This window comes from Mus caroli, unplaced genomic scaffold (assembly GCF_978045245.1).
Source record: "Mus caroli unplaced genomic scaffold, Mus_caroli_1 scaffold_15, whole genome shotgun sequence".
Taxonomy (NCBI): Eukaryota; Metazoa; Chordata; class Mammalia; order Rodentia; family Muridae; genus Mus; species Mus caroli.
Window position 1 is genome coordinate 78,997,723 of NW_028227270.1, and position 15,843 is coordinate 79,013,565.

The 15,843-nt window shown below is 43.8% G+C and overlaps 1 protein-coding gene across 4 annotated transcripts in view; it reads right to left on the reverse strand.

Annotated features, from left to right (window-relative positions):
- Hivep1 (HIVEP zinc finger 1) overlaps positions 1-15,843 on the reverse strand; it is a 136,913-nt gene that overhangs the window by 15,518 nt on the left and 105,552 nt on the right. For all 4 annotated transcript variants that reach the window (XM_085831150.1, XM_085831148.1, XM_085831149.1 and 1 more), the window contains exons 5-7: positions 14,068-14,201; positions 13,135-13,310; positions 9,774-9,875 (exon numbers count right to left, since the gene is read on the reverse strand). In XM_085831150.1, the coding sequence (XP_085687276.1) occupies positions 9,774-9,875; positions 13,135-13,310; positions 14,068-14,201 (412 nt within the window). The remainder of the gene's footprint in view (positions 1-9,773; positions 9,876-13,134; positions 13,311-14,067; positions 14,202-15,843) is intronic.

Below are 15,843 nucleotides of genomic sequence, written 5' to 3' on the forward strand. Positions count from 1 at the left end.
TGTGCTATTTAACATAGTAACTATGACGGCACTCACAGTTCCTTGGTTACCTGGCCTGGCAACTCTAGTCACTGCCATATTTGGCTCACTGTCTATATTCTTGTAAAGAAAATTTTGTGATGGTGGCGGGGGCACAGCCAAGCTTGTTTGTATGCTGCAGTACAACTGAAGTTTGCTAACAGTGACAACAGAGAACATACAGCCAAGCATGCCTGAGATACTTACTACCCAGCACTTTAAGAAAAAGGTTGCTGGCACCAGGCTGTTTGTATCATATTACCAAATCAAAACAAAATCCCTATGATATGACAGTTAATAGATAACATACCTTACAAAGGAACTTAGGGGGATTAGATGGCTAGAAAGCATCCAAGCCAGCAATGTGAACCCCAGACTCTCCTCACCATTCCAACAGGATTCACTGCCTTCTTATTATCATATTGCAGCTATTAGTATTTTTAGTGTGTACAACATAGGCTAATACCCCAGGAAGATAAATGCTCTGGCTTCTCTGTGGTAGCCATTAGAGGCTATAGAGAAGACATCCACATTTGCTTAACAAATTTGTAAATAAATGGCACTTAAAAGCTCCATGCAATTTGTTCCTCCAGACACAATCCCCATTCACTGTAAATGTTTCTAACACACGACACAATTTTTAGATTATAAAAGTTATTTCTTTTTTGCATGTACAATTTAACCCCAGAAGGAAAAGAGGATCTTTTAATGTAGCAATGGTTTGGGGTTTTTTTCCTCCAAAATGAATGCTCACAAAAGCTTATAACAAAGGCTTCCCTGAGAGTTTCTTTGGGAAAGGGCCTTCTTCCCAAGGCTGCCTGGATGAGCCATAATCTGCTCCCATCGCTGCCAGACAGTGACACCTGCTGGATGAGCTGGAGCCACAAAGACAGCAGCAGCCCAGAAGACAAGGTCCCCTCCCTAACTCTTTTGTTATAACTAGTCTGGATTTATTTTCCTCCCAGTTAGAAAGTACTAGGTTGAAAGCCAAACAACAGCAGCCAGGGAAACACTTCTGTAAAGCTTGTGAATAATGGTTCTATTTAAAGTAGGAAAGCAACCTATATGAACACAGTGGGCCAGAACTGCAGACCTGTTAGCTTTAGGCACAAACCAGAAGGCCACCCTTGCTCTGTTGTTTGTAAGTAATTGCTATCAACACTGCAGTAAGTATACGTCTTAAAGGCCATTATGATTTCCTATTCTACAAAGAAACTTAAAAGCAATAGATGTTTGTGTGAAAATTCTGGTGCTGAAGGCCTACTGGCCTCATTTAGAAGGAAAATGTTGCTAGTACTTTTATAAAACTCACTCAGTGTTTCTAAGGGTAAACATGACACAGGCTTGCAAGCCTGTGGTCTGAACCATTGTCTCATGTATATAGGTCAGTACTTAAAATTCCATTGCAAAGCATACTTCTCCCTACACTAGCCCTTTGAGGCTGCTGTCCCTGGGCTGGCCACTGAGGGCACACATTAACATTCCTTGTGCTGAAGTCTAGCACTCTGTTGATGAAAACATTCTTTGGATCAAAGGCTGAAAAGCAAATTGCTGGTGGCACCATTTTTGACACAAAGGTGCAAACGAAGATATATTCCTTAATACCCTCAAAACACAAGGGCACGACTCCTGAGGCCATAATCTTATATGGCAAGGATATGGGAATGTGCAGTAGGAAGTTGAAAAGAGCCAACTTTTCAGGAGCATATACCATAAGTATACATTATACATTGCTATGTCCGAATTATAATGGCTGTGTACAAAAATGTATATTCAAGCTCTACTTGATTCTCCATCCCTGAGCCAGCTCCACTGAAAATGACATCATAAATTTCTGTGCTAGAGGAGTGAGGGGAAAGCTACAAAGCCCACTTCTGCAAGGGCCCGCTAGAGAATCAGGAAGTGCAAGGACCTGTGGCCCACCTCACCCCGGGTTTCTCTGACCTTCACTGAACACGTTCTGTCAGTGGAGAATGTGCCTAAGAAAAACTATCACCCGACATCTGGGACAGAGCTGCTGCTCAGAGAAAGCAGCTGTACAGACTGAAGCCAGTGAAGTTAAGCGAGACTCAATGTAGAGAGAACCTTCAGTGAGAACTACAGTGGGCTGGAGAGCACGTGCTGCTGTTGCAGAGCGTCAGACTTCAGTCTGCATCACCCACATCAAGCAGCTCTCCTCTAACTCCCAGGGATCCAGTATTTTTTCTGGCCTCAGCAAGTACTGCGTACACATGCACAGAGCCACACTTAGGCAAACATGCACATACGTAATCAAGAACAATCGAAATCTTCACAAAAACAAGGACAAGTTATTCCTATAGAGGAATAACTAAAGGACAACATATTTAAAAGCTTTAAGTTTCCCCACAAAGCTGTACAGCTGGCCAAGAGACTACCAAATGGTGACGGTGTTTAAACAACGAGGAGCAGCCCACCAGGCTTAGCAGAAATCGTGCAGTTGCATTTGAGGGCTCAACATGTTCTTATTTAATGAAGAAAGGCTCAGACATTCCTTGGTAATGATTATTTATGACCTAGAGAAAAGAACGGTTTGGCAACCAGGACCCTAAATGTGCCTTTTAACTGGAAAAGCACCGAGGCTTCTGGAAGAGTCAAATCTCCTGAATTATGTCCTGCTGTTTGTTTTAAAGACTCATCCCACTCCCCATGTCTGTAATAATCAAGGGCTAAGTTTAAGGCTGTGACTTTCATGGATGTGTACCAAATGTAACAGGCCTTCTTAATTCTCTTATTTGTGTATGTATGTATGTATGCATGCAGTATGCACATGTGTGTGGAGTGTGCTCTCCTACCAGAGGTCAGGGTTGGTTTTCTTCCTGGACTTCTTACAGCTAAAGACAATGTCTATTACTGTTTGCTGTTGCAGCTACACTGGCTGGTCAGGGAGCCCCTAGGATTACAGGCATGCACCGCCATTTGGATGGGTTCTGGGGATTTGAACTCGGGTCCTCGTATTTTACAGCAAGTGCTCTACTTATGGAGTCAACTCCTCAGCTGCCTACCAGTCTTTCTTGAAGAACTAACTGTAGAACCCCATGGCTGTCAAAACTACCAGCCTGTTGGTTCCTCTTAGTAAAACCTAGAGGAAAAACTCTTTTGTTTGGGGATTTTAAAATTTTACTTTATTTTATTGAGATAGGCTATCTCTATTGTCCAGGCAGCATGAAAATTTCTGGGTTCAAGAGATCTGACTCCCTGGAGTACACCAAGTAGATGGGACTAAAGTATGCTACCATACTCAAGATGACAATGTCACCGTTTTCCAGTTGCTACAGACTTGGTGTTTCATGGTACTGGCTCCTTGGCTCACTCAATCTGGCTACTTCTTTAATTACTACATTTACATAGTGGATAGCTGAAATCTGTGACTGGGATTAAATGACCAACTTCAGCTGTGTCAAGGCAAAACTCCAAGAGATGAAGGAGCTCACTGGGTTACTTCTGATTTCCAGTTTTCATTGAGCTAATCTGATGTCTCATAGTAGGAATCAGTCTAAGGCAGGACAGAGGCCTCTGAGGACTGAAGGTTGATTGACAGTACAGAGTTAGCCTAGCCTATGTGAAGGCCTGATATCCATACCTAATATTGGAGTGATGAAAGACACCATAACCACAGGCCTGGGAAGAACGGGGGAATGCCTATTGGCACCTGTGTGGCTTCCTGACATATTTGTTTCTCTGTACTGCACAGACAAGGGCAAGGCTGAGCACTTCTGTCCTCTGGGAGCTCTTGGTCCCAGGGCCAAGATGTCAGGGGTGAATCCAGATGAGGCTCAATGGCAAGGAGGCCTAGGGTAGCCCCGAAGGAAGGCAGGGAGGAACTATCTTCCCCCAACTTTATTGGAAAATGTCTTAGTATGGGGCTGGAGAACTTAAGTCTTCTGGACAAGGGCTCTTTGGGACAAAGAGGCCCAAACTGGGGGAAAGAAGAGAGCTTAGGGAGGCTAGCGGATGGCAGCCACCAGGCAGGCTGGGCCACAGCCAGGGAAGGGATGCAGACAGAATGTTGTGAAGGGATTCAGAGGGGGAAGCAAGTGCTTGAGAGTTATATTTGATTTGACATTCATGTGATCTTTGACATCCTCTGTGCAGGGCAGTGAGAATCAAAGGCCTCATGCTTTCACACATGAACATCAATGGTTGTTAACTATCCCTTGCCAGTGCTTTTATTCTAAGTGGTTAAACTCACATGTTGTTTCTTTTATAATGTCTGTTTTGGTTTGCTTTTGTTTATTTTATGTCAACTGAAGTCTTTACCGTCTCGTACCCTGCATACTTGCTTAAATCCTGCACAATTTTATTTTCTCCAGTGCTCTAGAAATGTGGAGGCAAAGGTCATTTGGCTCGTTCTCTATGACCCTGGGTTTTCATTGTTGAGGACAGTGATGATGCTGAGAGCTCGTGCGGCTGATTTAGTTTAACACTGCTCTGTGTAGTAGTGATTGACTTGGAAGAGCAAACCCTGAATGGGTCAAAGTTTGTATTAACAAGGCATCTCAGGGTATCAAATCCCTTATTCCATGCTAGGTAGAATCTCCCTTTGGGCAGGGAACAGATGTGGTATCCTCTGGTGACTCTATTTTGTGTGTGGATTCAAAAATGCATAAAGACTAATTTGGAATCTTGTTTTTTATTAAATTAGGGAGCACTGTTTCCCACAGAATGAACTATGGGAAAAGGCCAAGCCCTGACTTGATCAGCTTTAAATGTTCCAATGTTGTCCAAAGGACAAATTTTCTTTGTAGGAGTTACTGTAAAAATGGAAATAAGCTTTATCAATCTGGAGAGATTATTATCATAGATGAGGATATGTAATGGACAGAGATTTAAACCTTCTGGTATTTTGATCCAATGGTCATAACCCAACAAATTAATAAACTTGCACACTACTATCACCTTAGTAATACCTATTATTAATCTGGAGTGGTAACAGAAACATTCTGAGTGGTATTAAATAGTCTATTACAAACAATGACCATTTGATTACAATCGTGACAGGCACTAATAGCCAGGGACTTCCTGTTAGCTCAAATGGTAGTTCCTCCTCCTCACTGATCAGGCACCAACTGTCTCCTACCTCCTGCCACTGGGCAGTAGCAAAACAAAGGCCTATCCTCATGGAATTTATCTTCTACTTGGTAGGAATGGGACACACACACACACACACACACACACACACACACACACACACATCAATACACCCGCCACACATGTACAAATGGCAGCATGAGCAAACAGAGAGCATAGTAAAACAGGATAGGGTGAGGCTGGCAGCAGGAGAGGGCTGGATGCTTTCTAACTGTGCCTGCTGAGAAGGGCCCTGTAAGCACAGAACCACAAGTACAGGGTGATCAGCCTAAGCATCCAGGGGCATCCAAAACCATGTGAAGATCGTGGAAAGGAGTGCAGAGGCCTTGGAACAGGAACTTGCTGGGTCTGTGCAGGCCCATGGCTGAGGCTGAGGGAGTGAGGGATGGAGGGCCAGGAGACAAGTCTCAGACATTCAGCAGCAGGAGGACTAAATATGTCATTTTGTCCCATGGAAAACAGTTGGTATAAGGCTGAACCAAACACCACTCAGGAGCTTCTGGAAGCCAACAGAGCACTGATAGGATAAGGTAGCAGATTAAAAGACTAGGATTTTGAAGGAGTTTGTATCTCTCCCACCACACACACATTTCTGTGTGTACTGCCTGTGTGTGGATGCCCATGGGGGCCAGGCCAGGTCAGGTCCCTTGAGGCTGGAGTTGATGACAGCTGTGAGCCACCAACTGTGGGTGCTAGGAACTAAACTTCAGTCCTCTAGAAGAGTAGCGAGCGCTCATAAGTGCTGAGCTGCCTCTCCCGCCCCTGTTCTATTGCTATAATAGAGGTGGAATAGGCAGAAAGATGGAAATCAAGACAACTTCCAGCTCTGTGGTGGAACAGCTGAGGGAAGACAGGGAGGAAGCGCGCCTCTCAGAGAAAGGGTAACCTGAAAGTATGAGTGCACTGCACCTGAGTCCTGTCCACCTGACATCCACGTAGAGATGGTGTGCAGGCAGGTTTGCAGAGAAGGGGCAGAAGACTGGGGAGGGGATCTGTGGACTGAGCAATGCCAGAGGACAGGAAGGTCAGAGGCCTCAGCCCTGGGGACATGCAGAGGCTAGAGAGAGGGAGGAGACAGCAGAAAAAGAATATCTAGCATGTTCTAGGCTACTGGGAGGCTAGAAATTGGCACAGTCTCCAGACAAACAGGTCTACATTGAAGGTTTCTGAGTCCTGATTGCCAAACATTTAGAAACCTGATAAGCAAAATCTCAACCTAGAGAGTGAGTCAGAGAGATGTCTTACTAGGGCAGAGAGCTTCCTACACAGACGTGGATTCATGTTCAAACCCCATAGAAAAAGCCAAGTGTGGTTAGTTTTGTGGTTAGTTTTGTGGACAACTCGCCACAAGCAAGGGGCGTCTGGGATCTGGATCGTCAGCCCTGAGAAAATGAGAAAATACTTCTATCAGGTTAGGTTATAGTCAACCCTGGGGGCAATTTCTTGATTAATGATTGATGTGGGAGAATTCAGCCACTGTGGGTGCTGCCACCCCTGGGCAAGTGGCTCAATGTTGTGTAAGAAAACAGGCTGAACTAGTCATGGGGAGCAAGACAGTAACATTCCTCTACAGTCTCTGCTTCAGCTCCACCCTCCAGGTTGCTCTCTTGAATTCCTGCCTTGAGTTTTATGATAGACTGGAAGCTGTAATTCTGAAATAAACTATTTTGTCCCCAAGTTGCTTTCGGTCAGTGTTTTATCACAGCAACATAAATCTAACTAGGACACCCAGGCATGACGCACCTCTAAGCCTTATGTCACCAGGACAGCGGGCTGGAGACAGGAAGGTAAGCAAGGCTTGTTGGCTGCTGGTGTAGCTCCAGGTTCAGTGAGACCCCGACCCAAGGGAAGAGGGTGGGGAGTGACAGAACAGCACACCCTACGTCCTCCTCTCCTCTTCCACAAGCACACACACACACACACACACACACACACACACACACACACGTCCACACACCACACCTAACCTGCACCTACACAATACAGAACCCTCCTGTCACTATCATTATCTTATCAGAGTGAAAGTTCTGTAGAAAGAATAATGAGACCAAGCATCAATCATTAAGAAACACAATTAGCTAGGCAGTGGTGGTACTTGAAAGGCAGAGTCAAGTAGATCTCTGAGTTCAAGGCCAACGTGGTCTACAGAGAGAGTTCCAGGGCAGCTAGGCCTCACAAAACAAAACAAAGAAACCCTGTTTTTTAAAAAGAGAAAAAAGAAGAGGAGGTGAAAGAGGAGGAAGTGGCAGAGAAAAAGAAGAGAGGAGATGAGGGGAGGGGAGGGGAGGGGAGATGAGGGGAGGGGAGGGGAGGGGAGGGGAGAGGGGAGGGGAGGGGAGGGGAGGGGGGGGAGGGGAGGGGAGGGGAGGGGAGGGGGGGGGAGGGGAGGGGAGGGGAGGGGAGGGGAGGGGAGGGGAGGGGAGGGGAGGGGAGGGGAGGGGAGGGGAGGGGAGGGGAGGGGAGGGGAGAGGAGAGGAGAGGAGAGGAGAGGAGAGGAGAGGAGAGGAGAGGAGAGGAGAGGAGAGGAGAGGAGAGGAGAGGAGAGGAGAGGAGGACAACACACAACAATTATCAGTGCAGTTGGGCCAACATGTAAATCCAGACAATGATATGCTAAAGAGGTGAGGGGATGGAAAGTCCTCTTTGGAAAATAATATTGTAAGAATAGATACTATGCTATGTATCTGCATTTAAAGTACCATTTTCCCTCCACATTAAAAACACCAACATGAAGAAAACTGCATCTCATGAGTATCGCTTACATATTAAATGAATGGAAGGGAAGCCTGTTGTCTGGGATGGGAAGTGGAGAGAGGCTGGAATGAACCAGAGGAGAGTGCAGTGCTTTCCAAAGCCCCACTGACTGCATGCAAAGGATGAGGTGGCCGCGAGGAGATACAATCCACTTTAGCCATGAGCACAGAGCATGTAAAATATTTTTAATTGCCCTCTCAGGCATGAGCATATATTATTGAATAATAATTTTTAAATAACAAAAAGGATAATAATAGAAAAATCAAGACCAACTGTTTACAACTGCCACCTGTATTTATACGTGCACTGTAAGCTTCTAATAAAGCAAGAGGCCGCCAAGCAGTGGTGGTGCACACCTTTAATCCCAGCACTCGGGAGGCAGAGGCAGGCGGATTTCTGAATTTGAGGCCAGCCTGGTCTTCAAAGTGAGTTCCAGGACAGCCAGGGCTACACAGAGAAACCCTGTCTCGAAAAAACAAAAAACAAAACAAAACAAAAAAAGCAAGAGGCCAGGCTGTATCTTGTCAGCACTGTGATGGAGCCTTGGAGGACTGTAATCTGAACATGTAGCCCACTCTCCCAAGGCTCTCCTCCAAGTGCACATGGCTGTGTGCACAGTGGCAGCATGGCTTGTTCAGCCTTTACTTGGCACCTTAGCCAGTCAGTGGTACTACATACCGTCTCAAATCCGTACACATTCGTCCTGGCTTTTTACGCTGGAGTAGCTCTTACTACCTGAGACTCGGTCACTGTTCGTACACATTTAGAAATTAATTCAGGATGATTCATTGAGTGGATTACTGGTTGAAAAGTTGGATAAAATGAGTTGATAAATTCTTGAGTTTAAAAACAGAAAATCTACAAAAATATACATCTATACTCTGATTGTTCATAATACAGTAAAAGACTGTCTTTTCCTTTAAACTGGTCGTAAATAATTATCTACATTTGTTAATAGTATTAAGGGAAAAAAGAAAACAAATATTTCTCAACACAATAAGTGTTTTTAACAAGTAAAATATTTTATCTGCAAATGCTCATGGCACCCCTTTCTTGTTCTCTTCACTAGGGAGGTGTTGAGCTTAGCAACTGAACCCAGCCCCACAGCATACCAGGCAGGCACTCCACCACCGAGCCACAGTCCTAGCCCGTGCCAACACCAGGAGTGCTGCACTAAGTGTCTCAGAGAAGGTTACAGCTAGGCAATGGGCTCTGTTCATGCAGCAGCTCAGCAGGGAGAGAAACATGGACCAATCACACACCAAGGAAGACAGGTCAAGGACTTCCTGAGGGAACCCTTAAGATCTGGGAGGTCAGAGAAGTAAAACACTTCTGGCGAGAGCCATGCAAGGGAAGGTCAGAGAGGGTCAGATGGAGTTTCAGGACAGCAGTGGGCTCTGTTACATCTTACAGCAGCAATATCAACAGAGCAGGATGGGGTAGGGATGAGGACGGAGGAGGAGGGTGCTAACAGGGGACAGGGTCCTCTCCACAGGACATACAAGTATGAGCCTGGGTGGCAATGAAAAAGAGAAGAATAAGGAAGAAGGCAGTACTTTGAGGATTCTCAGGTGATTTGCAGTTTATAGTGGCAAATGGAAACCAATCCAAAATGTTGGCCAAAGCCCAGTGTGGCCAGACACATACACACTTTGAGAAGATTAATTAAGCATTTGAGTTCTGGATGCCGAACTCTTCCCTAGTAGGGTAAGATAAGCAGTTAGATAAAAACACTGATCCGGAATCTATAGGATAAATATACTTAAAAAACAAAACACTGTAAGAGGAACTGACAGAATGAAGTGGGCTGGGTAGAGGAGCGTGTATGTAAAATAAACAGTATGAAGCAAACAGTACTAGGAGCACAGATAGGAGCACAGAGCGGGGCTTACCTGATTCTTCTGTGTCCTGCTCGTCTATCAAGCCCACTGAGACGCCTAAATCCACACACTTCTTACTGTGCGCCTTGGACTTCATGTGTTTTGTCAGGTTTCCTTGAGGGGAAAGAGTGTCTATTAAACTTATGGAGTGGTGCTCGGCTATTTCATTCGTCAGCTCTGGAAAATTCTATTCTTCAAAGAAACAGCTACACTGACTATGGCTAGACAATCTCAACAGCTAAAACTGTTGATAAAAACCACTGGTATTTATAGAAAGTTGCAATGACCTTTGTACTAACTGGCGATGGCATTCTGTTTTCAAATCTGCCTTGTCCGTTTTGATGGTAGCTACTTTTTCCCATTGGAGGTGTATCCTCCAGTTCTTATTTCCTAAGCGCATGCCCACTGTGTCTCTTTCAGAGTGCGTCTGACCTGCATTACCGGCATGTAAGCAAGCCATTAGTTGTGTTGCTGGCTTGCTCTCACAGTAGATAACTTTCCTGTATGTATTCTCATTTTAATTTTTAGTCCATCTTCAGTAATAATCCTTAGTGTTCTAAGGATTCCAAGTTATAGAAGCATCTCTTATAAGTTTTCTGCCTGAAACCATAACTATTTCATTAATTTCAAATGCTTATTTCCTATATGACCCAACGTCACTAGAAAGGACGGTCAGGCAGGCGTGCTTCAGGAGCACCTGGCAGGCAGTGCCATCCAGACCCATTGGCATGAGTATTGCCTTGGCTCCCCTGTGATGTTTGAATGATCCCCTACCTTGCTAGTTTTTAGTTTCTCCTTCATTTCTGGCACCTGGGCATTTATGGTTCTAAAGTTTAAACGCTTGATGACTATTCTGGGTTGCTTTTTAGCATAGTAAACAGCACTGTGTATGACCCAGAGTAGCTGACAAGCTCAGCACTTTCCCTTCACATGCTAAGCAAATGTGTCTGGAGAACTGTAGGCTATCTGCTATGTCAGCTGGCATGGCCCCCTGTGTGAATATCACAGGTTCACAGGGCACACTGCCTGGAGTGACCAAGGATGACACGGAGCTGCTCAGACTCTCCTGAGAACCCCAGTCATCCTGAGTGGATGATGCTATACTCCAAAACCCTGTCAACAAGAGTAAACCCTGTCAGCAAGAGTAAACACAGCACAACATTTAAATATTCAATTTGGGGGATGGGAACAAACCAGAAATGCTGAAAATGTTGGACTCTTTGTTCCAAATGTTGGGCTTGTACTAGAAAGCCATGCAAATCTGTTGGATTCACACAGCTTCAATTCCTTGATAAATGCATAGTTTGAGAAGTTGGTCACAACTGTATATGCCAATTCTGGCAATACCCAGTATATTCTTGTCAAACAACCACACAGCACCCCAAAGCCAAGTGCGTAAGAAGTCTAAGATGCTAAGTCTAAGATGCTTCTGAAGCATAGATTTGCTAAGAGGCATCACTGCTGACTGCAGCCAGGTGGATCCGACAGATAAGACAGGCCTCAGCCGGTCTGCCTGCGGCTGACATTTACAGCAAACTGAAAACTAAGGCAGAGTGTTAAGAGTCATTAAGATACACAGAAATTTGTTATATAAATCTCTACTTCCTGTAAGAGCTTCAAAGTTTTCACACTAAAATGTAAGTAAGTAAGTAAGTAAATAAATAAATAAATAAATAAATAAATGGTTAAAATCCTTCTTGCAGTGGCCTTGGTCTCCATTTGTAAGTCAATACGCTTACAAATGGGTCTGGATGGCACTGCCTGCCAGGTGCTCCTGAAGCGTAAGTCATAGAAGTACCAGCATGCTTAGATAAATTAAAGGCTCACTAGGAGTTCGCTTTCACAAGCTTTGGTTCCTTAGATGGAGCAAGGTCTGTACTAAGAAACTAATCTACAACTGTGCCTTGAGTGAATTTGGGAATTTAAGTTTTTAATATATATATTACATCATAACCTATTACTATCAATCAACTCCTTAAGTAATTAAAAGAAAACTATGCATCTCCATGTGTAGGACGTACTCATTTCATGTCACACCTCAATCTTCTCTGTAAGATGATTATAGACATGACAGTGCTTTCTTCCTACATTAGCTTTTTAAACATGTCCTGTTCTCACGTCCCAAGGTAACAGATCCTTCCCAATCACAGTGCCACAGCAATGACACAGTAGTCATTGGTTACAAGACTCCATTTTGAGGCAATCCTGAGGACCACTTTCTCCTTAGCCCACCTTGAAGGGAAGGAGGGCCTACAGACCTAGCAGAGAGCCCAGAACTGCAGACTCCTCTGCCCCTAGGGCCTGCCTGGAACTCTGTAGAAGCTCAGAGCTTTCTGAAGCACACTTTGTTTCTGTGATCCTTTCCCAGATACCACTGAGCTCACGGAGAAGCATTCAGTTGTGACAGCTGTAACTTTCTTTAAATGCCAATAAATCTGAGCCAGAACTGCAGCAAAACTGGCTAAAGAAATGATTAGTCTTTACCAGAAAACCACAAAGATAACAGCACAACCAAAAAGACAAATGTGAACTCAAAGGAGCACAGTTTCAGTAAAATGACCATTTTTTAAATAGACACTGCCATTGAAGTCGGGTATCCCCAGGAATAGATTGCTTCGCTAGAGGAAGTCCTACTTCATAGAGAGTAGGCTACAAACCCACCATCTTTAATGACCTGTCACATAATGACCTGTGGACAGGAAGCCAATGCTTTACACTACTGTATCCATTATGCATAACAGGAAACCCATAAAAGGTAAAATTGTTTCATCATGAGGGCTTGGGCTTTAAATAAACATAAAACAGAAGCATGCTAAATATAATTTTAATGACTAATTCTGAAAGCCCATTAACAACATTTAGTAATAGAAATGTTTAAGAATTTAAATTTAAAATTTAGTATAATTTAATATAATTAGGTTAAACTTTATCATAAAAGATGGCTATTTGTGGCTAAAATAAGATAGTAAAATGAGTGACTATAAAATTTATTGATTATTATTTAAAATCTGTCTCGAATCTTTTTGAACTCTAATGAATTTACTTGTGATCACAAACATTTCTTTCTCTTCTTCAATTCCAAAGTACATATTTTGAAAACATGTTAGCTATTGTTATGGAACTATGATTTGGGAAGTAAAATATAAAAAGAAACAGTTAATCCCTTTAAAATGTTGCTTTTCCTTCTGTATTTTCTAAAACCCTGTCATTAAAAGCATTTTACTTAAAGGGTCTAGAAACATAAAGAACACATACATAGTCCAGTGCTGAAAGATGTAACTTAGCCTGTGGCAGCGGCTTGTCCTGTGACTACACACACTGGCTCCCCCATGTAAAGGCATGCAGGCGGGCCGCAGCAATGTGCATCTCTTACCTTTCGTCTTGAAGGAGAAGTTGCAGTAGGAGCAGTGGTAGGGGCGCACGTCTGTGTGGGTTCGGATGTGCTTCTTTAACATACTAGGCTTCTTACAGCGTATTCCACACTCTTCACAAATGTACTTCCCTCTTCCCCTGCCTCGCACATACACGTAATCCTCATTTGACTTGTATCTAATTTAAAGAAAAGGAAGGAAAAAAAAAGAGCAGGGAAATTGGGCACTACGTCTTTGAGAAAATACTGACTAAAGTTCAACCTAAAAAAATAAAGCACAACCTTTATACACAACTCTCCAATGGTTTTATGCACATTTAAGAAAGAGAAGATTCCTAATTTCTGCAACATGCCTAAAGCTATGACAGCTAATTCTACTCAGAGTCATTCAATGGGAAGTTTAATTCTTAAATATTTCCACCATTTTAAGATACCAGTTGGAAAGGCTTTCCTTTGCTAAATTCAATCACATTGACTGTCAAGTCTGAGCTACTTCCAAGCCTTGCCTGACTCTTGCGAACTCTTGTAGCTTGTTTTTTTTTTTTTTTTCATAATTCTGGAAATCACTGGCTCCTATAGCTTATTATTCTTGTACCAAAACAAAAGGACAGCAAAAGGCAGTAGGCACACCCCACTTAGAGAACTTTCTAGCCACACCCCGTGCACGTGCCCTTGGAAGCTGGGCTTACTCTCAAGCTAGTCTCAAAGGCCTGTAGGAGCCACAGTTTCTCCTGGTCATCACTTCCTCTATCAAAATAGAATTATCTAACACAATGCTAATACATATTGTTGGAAAGATTCTCTTAGCATAAAAAAAACCAAAAACAAAAACCCTTTAAATAAAAGCATCGCTGGCAGGTCTTCATTCACGTGACAGCAAATGCACACTTAAAAGGTGAGGTTAAATGTACATTGAAGGATAAAGCATGTACTTGCCCTCCGTCAAATATTTTAATTCTTCTTGGTTCACTTTTGATTAAGGAATTTTCTTTATCTTGCTCACTGTTAATTTCAGAGTCATCTTTATTGCTGAATTCAACTACTGTGGCCTTTTGATTACCTAATGCTCTCTGAAAGGAAAACACAAAAAGAAAACTAATTTCATTAAACTGGACACATAAATGCTATAATGTTTCACTAGTAATTAACATAACAAAGTACAGACCAGAGCTTAGCTCAATGAAATGGAGCCACAGAGGTAGCAGAGTCTGCTCTCTTGCCTCCAGTCTCCCACCTTATGCCTCAAGTGAACCACCTTTCCTGGGAGTCCAGGAACTTAACCGAAATCCTTCTTTATCAGACTAAGCAGTCTTTATGTTTTACTGGCCAACTGTGCCATAGGTTAACTCTACTTCTTAAAGAGTTATTTCCTTGAAGAAAGAACAATACAGTTTCAGGTCCCTCAAAGACACCACCAAAGCCCCTTCAACTTGGGAGAGTCACCAAGGTGAAGCAGAAGCCCCAGCTTGCCCCTCCCCCATTACTCTGAAGCAGAACATAGTATCTCTCTCTAGAATAGTTTTCAAAACTCAAATACTGGCTAGCATAAAAAGTTAGGTGAAGTCAAACAGAGTTTGGGCTGACAATGATAAAATCTTTGGGAAAAGGTAACAGATAGCAGAACAAGAAAGCATACATAGCAATCTTAGAGTAAATACTGCCTTAGAGATGTATTCAAGACTTTATAGGGCTGTCCACTTTGTCAAAGCCAAGTGTTAACAGCCAAGGCTACAGCTCCTGCCAGGGTCTCCACATGGGGCACAGGAAGAGCTCCTTTCCCACAGTGGGACTCAACCAGACTCAAGTGACTTCCTGAGACCAGAGAATGAGCACCATGGAAGGAGTGGCTATGTCCCCTGGAAAAGGACAGGAGCCCAGTCGTGGCTACATCGTGGTAAGCAAAGGCTGCTGGCCAGTTCCACAGAAGGGAGAATGGTGATTTCTGACCAGTCCGCCTGTTCCCTCCCAGTCCCTAGGAGGCAAGCCGACCAGATTCCCCACATAGAACACACACTCCTGGCACAGACTTCACTACCTAACAATGGCATTCTTATCTCCTTTCCAAAAAAAAATCAAATTTGCATTACCTTTTTTGGAGGCGTGGGCAGCATTTAAGAGATGGGACCTAGAACCTACAGATGTTCAGCAAGCTCTTAATCCAAGAGCATGCCTAGCCCTCACTCTCTGGATCTTTCGCTCACTTTGCTACCATCAGATCTGGCTTCTACTTGGGAGTTAAAGGCCTCAAATGAGCATTGGGCAGTCCCCACGAGTTCACCCGCTCCACCGCATCATCTGTATAGGGCAGATTGCCTGCGTCTTGTTTTAACAGTAGACTGTCTTCCTGCTCCTTTCCATTCTGAGCCATGGATTTATTCCCATATGGGTTATAGACAACAGTCTGCTAGGTGTCCCATCCTCCTAAGCCACTTGTTCATGGATTCAAGTCTCCAGTGATAAAATGAGCAGAGCAGAGACTCACCTCATTTTTATATGACAGCACTAATCTTAACAACTCTTGAGCCAAGACCTTCTGAGTTGTGCTTGCTACTATGTTGCTACTGGGGCTCTCCTCCTTCTAGGAAGAATTTCTTTCTGTATCCCAAGTAGACTCCTCCATCCTCTCCCCATTCTCCTCCCTCTGAGCAGTCTCAGTCATTCCTGCATGCTGACAAACTCCTGGACAGACCTTCCACCTGCAGCCCTCTCCTG